The sequence below is a fragment of the Lolium rigidum genome, chromosome 4, assembly GCF_022539505.1.
Source record: "Lolium rigidum isolate FL_2022 chromosome 4, APGP_CSIRO_Lrig_0.1, whole genome shotgun sequence".
Lineage (NCBI taxonomy): Eukaryota > Viridiplantae > Streptophyta > Magnoliopsida > Poales > Poaceae > Lolium > Lolium rigidum.
In genome coordinates this window covers 189629244-189637364 of record NC_061511.1, presented here as the reverse complement: position 1 = coordinate 189637364, position 8121 = coordinate 189629244, and the positions used below count along the sequence as shown (strand labels likewise).

The window sequence follows — 8121 nt, the reverse complement described above, 5'->3', positions numbered from 1 at the left end:
CGTCTCCTCTTCTGCGGCGACGTCGTGGATCATGGCGGCGATGGCGGCGACTCGTCTGGCGCTCATGGTCTCGCCCGCTACCTCGCCGATGAGGGCGCAGATGGACGCGACCCGGGAGGCGATGGTGCTCATCTCGGCGCCGTGCGTCTCGTCCATAGGATCCATATGTGGCTAGGTACCGATTAATTGGTGAGTCGATGAGAGGAGATTCGGTCATTATATGGATCGAGGAAGGTGAGACTGATCGCAAGACGGAGTCGGCAAGACCTGAGGTTGGCGCTGGACGCATTCCGAGTGGATCCTCAATCTGAAAATCTCCAAGTGCTGCGCAACTCACGTTCCGACTCAAGTCTCGGTCGGAGTGGACCCGGCACGTTTGCACCAAGTTCACATGTCGCAGGAGCAGACGCAAGTTCAGGGTCGGTAAATCAAACGTCAGGACCTTATGGCGCCAGCACCTAATCCAGACCGACCCGTTTGCTGGAGATTCGCACAACCGGGCCCACACGGACAGCCGTTTGACCCCTATAACCGGGCGGATACGCCTAGGCGAGGTAGCAATACGCACGGCGCCGAAGGATAGTTCGTCAGCGGATACATGGCGTCCGGCTCGTCCTCGCCGTCCTTCCTGTCTCCAGCACCTACGGCGACGGGATTGACCTGCCCGGACCCCCCATCCGCTGCCCCACCCCATCCCAATTCAAATTTGAATCTCCACCGATCCCATCCTCTTCCTCTATCCTCCGCCGGCCGGCTGACCTCGCCCCTCGCCGCATCTGGAAGATTCAAGCCGTACAGGGACGCTAATACATGATGATTGACGGACAATCGGAGGGGTTCACCGACCTGCTCATCAGGTTAGTCCATCAAATCCCGCCCCATCCCCCTCTCCCCCGACGTCTTGCGCGCATCCCTTCGAATTGATTTTGTCCACTTTTGTACCAGATTATTTGGGCCAGGGATCGAGTTTACGCCTGATTGGTTTCCGAGCTTTCCGATCCATTCTTCCGAGACAAGCGCCCGAACCTCTCCGTCCAGCTTGGGTTCTGACCTGAGCGAGGGATCCTCTGTTCCAGAGGACGCCGGTTTCGGGGAGGACGGAGTCTGCAGCAACGAGCCAATCCCCGATGCCGTCGAGTCCCCTCCCTCAGCAGAATGGTTGGGGTCATCGCCAGAGTTGCATAATGAATCACCGTTGCCGGCTGATACTCATATGCCGACCTCAACCGAGTCCCCTCCATCAGAGCGCACCTGGAAGCAGAGGTCAGTCGCCCGAAATTCTTGCTTCATTATTCCTGCCATAAACGAGACATGCTTACTTCTTGTAGCTGTATAATTTATCATGGAGTTATCGGAAAGGCTTAGTTGAATCGGAGACAAGTTTGGGCAGATAACTGAAAATCGTTGACAAGTTTCATATTTTTTAGTGCCTGACAGAGACTTATAAATATGTGAGTGTACTTAGCCTATTATCTCTCGTGCGAACAAGTTTCAGTATCTATCTTACAGTAGTATGCAGAACTTGTTTGAGCCGACATGGTGAGATATAGATTTCTGGGTGATGGTTTTGCAGACAGTGAGAAATCCCTAGTGTATGGGTCTGGGTGTATGGGTCTCCTTAGCAAGGCGATTCTTGATCGTGCTTCATCGTTCATTTGATTCAAGCTGTCTAACTTGATATGATCTACATGATATGATATGATCTTATCATCGCATATCATTTACGAATTTATCCAACAAAGACGCTAGTGGTTAATAAAAATTGGACGCAAAACAGCAGTATGCAAACATATGTCCTGAATGTGTTTAAAACTGAAATGTAACACCTGTAATATATAAACACTTTCAGAATCTGAGATTTTCATATAACTAAAGTGAGATTCAAACCAGAGTGAGATGCAACCAAAGTGAGAGGTAACACCTCTAATATATAAACAATTCAGATCGAATATGAGTTTTTCATATAACTAAGGTGAGATGCAACCAAAGAATCATGGGAACGGAGTTCAGACATTTGAGTTGCAGTTTCGACAGCAAAAAACAGTGACACTTTCAGAATAGCCTGTTCTGCACCACCTCAGGCAGAACTTAATACATATAGCGTTGGTTACTATGCTACACTTCCAAAGAACTTGTTTACTTCTTGTAGCTGTATAATTTATCATGTAGTTATCGGAAAAGCTTAGTCGAATCGTTGACAAGTTTGGGCAGATAACTGAAAATCGTTGACAAGTTTCATATTTTTTAGTGTCTGAAAGAGACTTATAAATATGTGAGTGTACTTAGCCTATTATCTCTGGTGCGAACAAGTTTCAGTATCTATCTTACAGTAGTATGCAGAAGCTCATTCCATGCAGAAGCTCGTTTCATTTCGATGCCTGAAACTACTCCAGTTTTGGCAGAGAATTGAAAATCGTTGATAAGTGCCATTCTTTCACATCTGCATACTGAATTATAAGTCTGTGTACATATGTTAGCAGTGGAGTCGACGTTCTTAGTTTCTGACAGAGATTTTGGCGATATCTGAGTAATGTTAGCCTACTATCTCTCGTGCGAACAAGATTCAGGCTCTATCTTACAGCAGTATGCAGAAGCTCATTTCATGCACGTAATAATTGTTTTCTTGATTTGTACATGAGATGTACTTCCTTGGTATTGTTAGAGTATCTTACCTGGCAGTACTGTGTATTTTACATGGTTGTTATATCCTTTTTCGCGAACCCCTGATGGTTGTTATAGCGTTTCCAAACTGTTTTTACTGCATACGACTCCGTAAATGTCAGTAGTGTATATCTGGGTGCAGCTCCGTAAATGTGCGCTATATACATGTACGGGCAAAGGTGTAAACAGGAGTATGACATAACCAGCACTCACCCATAAAATTAGGTGTCAATTTAGTCATGACAAAACCTAAAATGCTTGGAAACAACTTATTGGAACAATAGACACTCTTGAAGAACCAAAGTCAGACTTGCAAGTTCTAAAAGTAACACTTTCGTATGTCCACAGACAACCTCCTGAAATTAAAGTGACCAGATACTCCCTCCGGCCCGATTTACATGATGTGATGGACGTTTTGCAAAAAAACCCTTAACGAATTTCCGACACAATAAGATACCCTCCCACCGCATATGTCGTTGGTTCGTCCGCCGCTCCGCTGCCCCCCGCCGCTCGCTCGCCCCTGCCGCCCCTGCCGCCCCGCCTACCCGCCGCCTCCCTCCCCTCTGCCGCAAGCCGCCTTCTTGCTTACCCCCTCCGCGCTGCTGTCGCCTTGCTCCCCCATCGGCTTGCTCCCGCGCAGATGTCGCTTGCGAAGATACTGCCGCCGGGAAAGGTTGGAATTTGCCTGGCCGGTGCGGTGCCTGGCGGCGGCAGGCGAAGGCGCGGCCGGCCCGTACATGCGGGAGGCGAAGGACTTCCCGGATTGCGGCTTCTCCCACACGGTCTTGGTGTTGTGAGAGAGGCAGCAGCTGTCGGTATTGGTGCTGCTCCTCGCGGCCGTGCGGAGGTCGCTGGCGGCGGCAGGTGGGGGGAGGACGAGGAGGAAATTCCGTCCGTGTTCATCCGCAGTGCCTCAGCGCTAGGTATTCCCCACCCTGCGTCTGGCATCCACCCATGAGTTCTTTGCTGCAAATTGTGCCGTTTGTGTTTTTGTAACTTCTGCAAATTGGGTGAAGTGGCTTATGAGTTCTTGGCTGCTTGCTTGATGTTCACATGTTCTTGACTTACTGCTATATTACACGCCCGTGAATATTGGATTCCGAATTGTTCTCTGATAAATTTGTTTTGCCGAGTATGGGTAAGAAACACAAGTGTATGTGTTGCTCATTTAGCTGTGTACTAGATGGACCAACAAAAGATGTCTGTACAATATCCACCGTTAGGATCTAAACAATAGCATTGCTTGCTATGAACATGCTCGAACTTTTTTTAGGCTCTAAGAAATGTACTTCTCTGAATCAGCATTGAAGTTTTTAACCACTCATACAGCTTAGCCTAGATTCAACATTTCTTGATCTGGTTCTTGACCTATGGTTCTTGAATACAATTGCGGGATGGCGTGCTTCTGCCCTGATCGATTCAGTAACTGTTTAGCTCATTCCCTTGTTTAGATGATTTGGCATGGCTCCGCGTCGGTGAGATAATAATTGGACCTTATAACAGTATCATCTTGTTGATTTATTACCCCATGCACTTCTGTCTGCACCTGCTGTAGCAGATGCTACCAATTCAGTATGTTCATGTAGATGCACTTATTCAGAGAGCTCATCATTATGTTATACTCACTGAATGAACAAGATACTACACACCCATAGAAACTTAAGAAAAGCAAAGCATTCACTAGAGAATCAATCAATGAGCTTGCAAAGATGATGAAGTTGGACTGCATATTTTAGGATCAGGTATACACTATTCTGTACCCAGCATGTAGTGATGATATATTTCAGTTTGAAATCTAGTTCCTCTACCAGTTTCTTTTCTGTACATTCCTACATATCATTGTTTATTTCCTAGCTGTTTTCTGCCCAAACAATAATTTTCTAGTTGTCATCTATATTTATTTCTTAAATGGTTCATGTCTTCTATAGACATTTAAATTTCAGAACCTTATATACAATCAGAAACCTCAGAGAAGTAGACCATATAATAAACAGTGCCTCTGTACTGAACTTTTTGGTTGCTAAACTAAACACATATTCGGAGAAGTAGACCATAATTATACAATTGCTTCATGTCATATACAACACATAGGGCACGATTACAACACATAGGACATAATTACATAGGTTGACTCCACTGTTGTATCTCATGCTGGGATGGTAGTTTCACAACACCCTCTTGACCTACACTACTTCGTTTAGATATGAGGCCTGATGGATCATCCAACCATGTTGCATACGTAGTTCCTGGAATCATTGTCTCATTATCCATAATGACTCGAGGGCCCGTCTGGCGTGCTTTGTACATCTTCTTCCTCTTAGTTAAGATCCAAATAAATCACCACTTGTGGAGTCAAGTTGAGATCGAGGTCTATCTCCTCTTGTGGTAGCTGCACCAAAAGGAGGCAAAAATTCAGTAATGCATCAAAAGGAACAAAAATTATCACTAACTTTGTATATGACCAGATATACAGAAAGCATGCTGAACAACAAGGTAGACAAGGTATATGTCTTCCTTTCTTGCACTTTGCCCTGTAAGAGGATTGATGAAATCATTTTAATTTGCTTCCTTGTCTCCATTATCCTGTTTTGGTGGTGGTGGTGGTGGTGCCGTGCCGTGCTAATTGAAAAATAAAGCATGCTTACTGGTGCATTACATATGTATCCAGATCTGTGCTGAACACTCGTAATATTAGTTTAGCATGTTTCTGCTCCTTAAAGATGGATGAATGCTAGGTTACATTTGTGTAGGGTTAGTGAAAGGAGTGAAACCATTGGAATGACAAGTGATTTGTTCTCGATGGGAGATGAGTTCATCACCTATAATCAATGTTAGCTCAGGCAGGCTATTTTAGTCAGTTTTGTTCTAATGCAAATAATGCATGATAAATCCAATGACAATTCCTTATGAGTCCTATGCATTTTACAGTGACAATTCTCCTTATTTACAATCTGCCATCAATGATCCTGGCAAAGTTACTGGCCACCCTCTTGTCCAATGTAATTTCCACATGCTCAAATTCTTGCTGTGAAATTGCATACAAATCTTTGCTTGTGTTCACTGTAGAAAATGCAGTTAACTGAACATAAATCTTTGCTTGTGTTGTCAGTGAACACAAATTCTTGCTTGATTGTGTGGACTGGACGAGGTATTCTATCTTGCATTGGGACTTCACGTTTCATTATTGAGCTGCAGCATCTATCTTGCAAACTATGCAATGTGAACTAAGCTGAGACGATGAAATCCTAATAGTTGTCATTTGGCAGGAACTAGCAGGGCATGTGGATGGAGCAAACCTTCCAAGATGCTCGGTGTAGGTGCGGCTCTCCACCCTGTTTCGGCGGCTGCAGCGGCGACGGCGAGCGGCTCTCCTCCCTGGAGCCTCAGGTGGGGCGACCCCGCGGCGAGCGGCGCGGCGGGAGGGATCCGCGGACAGCGCCAGAACGACGAGGGGCGGCGAAGGAGCTTCTTGATGGGGAGGAGCTCGGCTCTGCTCCTGGAGGCCCCGTCTCCGCCCTGCCTCCTCTGCTCCTAGAGGGGCCGCCTCGGCCCCGCTTCCTCTGCTCCTGGAGGCCCCGCCTCCTATGCTCCTCAGCGGTCGTGGACGGCCGGAGAGGGTGCGGGCTCACCTTCGACGTCGAGCGCGCGAGCTCAGCTCCGGCGCAGGACAGGGACGGAGCTCCGGCGTGGGACGGGAACGTCGGCCTCCTCTGCTCCTGGAGGCCCTGCCTCCTCTGGCCCTGGAGCGGTTGCGGACGGCCGGCGGGGTGCGGAGCCCAGCTCCGGCGCGGCGCCGGACGGGGACGGAGCTCCGGCGCGGGACTGCGACGTCGGAATTAAGATTGATTTTGATTTGAGGACCACAGCTGAGAAGAATTAAACTCACGAGGGGGTTTTCACAAAATCATAACTGTGCATGGGCCGAGTCATCTAAATCGGGCCGGAGGGAGTACATAAATTCAGGACTACATCAAAGTTTAGTTTCTGCACAACTTTTTACGAAAGTAGTTTTGCACATTGTTATGTTAGGTTCATTGTGTCTTGTTGATCTTGTTAGTGTATATTATTATTTTTTATGTTCAAAAGTTTTAGAATCCATGCTAATGATTTGCCGGCTAACTGCCTTTATGTGGTATGCTAATTCAGCCGCTGATTGGTTGTGACACCCAAGGATCATGGCTGTATCAATGGGATACTTTTTCTATTGCTGTTGGTTCAAGAGTGTAGCTTTGTCTTTTTTGCTTAGTGGAGCTGTTGTATTTTTTTAGTTGTGGCATACAAAATTCAAAACTGGACTATATTTCGTTCCAGTACAATCCAGGCCCGTAGGTATTAGGTGATATGAACATGCTTTACTCATTATAAGATATGTGTGCATGGCCAAGGAATGTGCCTGGTATGTTAGCCGAAGGACAGCTTTGTTTCCCCCAAACATTCCCCATTAACTACTTAATCAGTTGTCAGCTGCTGGCCTGATTCGACTTCCATTTTGTATACAGGTTCCGCCGTGGAGAAATTCCCGATTCTAGGCCCGCGAGTTCAGGGAGGAAGAGTGCACTAGAGAAAGCTATGAGGAGATGCAGGGACAAGCACTCGGACGCTATAATTGAACCAGAGTTAGGGATGGAGTTTGATTCGCTGCCTGAAGCATTTGATTTTTACAACATTTACTCATGGGAGATTGGGAGTGGTTACTAGGATTGTTTTGATAGTGTTCGAGGATACCTTTCGACACCAAGGTAAGCATCCGGGTCATGCACAAAATCGAACGAAATAGTAGTGGTGTGCGATTGTATCTCGGGTAGGGACTCTTTAAGATTGTGTGAGGATACGTTGACCACAACGCGTCGGATCACATTGTTATTGCGGAGATCTTGGTTACTTTCGTCGCACGCAAAGATACTAATGGATGGGAGTGGTTACTAGGATCGTTTTGATAGTGTTCGAGGATACCTTTCGACACCAACGTACGCATCCGGATCATGCACATATCGAACGAAAAAGTATCGGTGTGCAGTAGTATCTCGGATAGGGGATCGCTTTGAGAGTGTGCGCGGATACATTGACAACAACGATGTGCGCGGATAACAAGCGTCCGATCACGTTGTTATTGCGGAGATTCCGATTACTTTTGTTGCACGCAAAGATACTAATGGATGTGAGTGGTTACTAGGATTGTTTGGATAGTGCTCGAGGATACCTTCGACACCAAGGTAAGCATCCGGGTCATGCACATATCGAATGAAATAGTATCGGTGCGCGATTTGTATCTCGGGTCGGAACTCTTTGAGATTGTGTGGGGATACCTTGACAATAACGATGTGCGCCGGATACCAAGCGTCGGATCACGTTGTTATTGCGGAGATTTCGGTTAAATGCTACCATGTGTCAAGTAGCGGATCACGTTGTTACTGCGGGAATTCTCGGTTACTTTCGGTGCACGCAAAGATACTAATGGAC

At 46.7% G+C, this 8121-nt stretch overlaps 2 protein-coding genes across 3 annotated transcripts; both read left to right on the top strand.

Moving 5' to 3' along the window:
• Positions 1 to 653: 653 nt before the first annotated feature.
• LOC124706690 lies at positions 654 to 7480 on the top strand. The gene is made up of 3 exons (XM_047238363.1): positions 654 to 857; positions 946 to 1263; positions 7161 to 7480. Exons 1-3 carry the CDS (start codon positions 811 to 813, stop codon positions 7357 to 7359), a joined length of 564 nt encoding a protein of 187 aa, XP_047094319.1. The 5' UTR covers positions 654 to 810; the 3' UTR covers positions 7360 to 7480.
• On the top strand, positions 3224 to 6058 carry LOC124706691. 2 transcript variants are annotated; one of them, XM_047238364.1, is made up of 3 exons: positions 3224 to 3584; positions 5590 to 5660; positions 5771 to 6058. In XM_047238364.1, exons 1-3 carry the CDS (start codon positions 3302 to 3304, stop codon positions 5771 to 5773), a joined length of 357 nt encoding a protein of 118 aa, XP_047094320.1. In that variant the 5' UTR covers positions 3224 to 3301; the 3' UTR covers positions 5774 to 6058. The 2 variants fall into 2 exon arrangements, 1 of the variants encoding a protein (XP_047094320.1); XR_007004527.1 differs by lacking the exon at positions 3224 to 3584 and having other exon boundaries at positions 5076 to 5660; positions 5771 to 5809; positions 5928 to 6058.
• Positions 7481 to 8121: the final 641 nt, after the last annotated feature.

What these genes read in the sequence shown, in the direction of transcription:
- LOC124706690 (XM_047238363.1), top strand. Translation starts at nt 811, where the DNA reads ATGATGATTGACGGACAATCGGAGGGGTTCACCGACCTGCTCATCAG. An exon ending in TTCACCGACCTGCTCATCAG is followed by an intron (nt 858 to 945) that starts GTTAGTCCATCA and finishes CTTTTGTACCAG; the next exon opens with ATTATTTGGGCCAGGGATCG. An exon ending in GAGCGCACCTGGAAGCAGAG is followed by an intron (nt 1,264 to 7,160) that starts GTCAGTCGCCCG and finishes TTTTGTATACAG; the next exon opens with GTTCCGCCGTGGAGAAATTC.
- LOC124706691 (XM_047238364.1), top strand. Translation starts at nt 3,302, where the DNA reads ATGTCGCTTGCGAAGATACTGCCGCCGGGAAAGGTTGGAATTTGCCTG. An exon ending in CCGCAGTGCCTCAGCGCTAG is followed by an intron (nt 3,585 to 5,589) that starts GTATTCCCCACC and finishes TGCATTTTACAG; the next exon opens with TGACAATTCTCCTTATTTAC.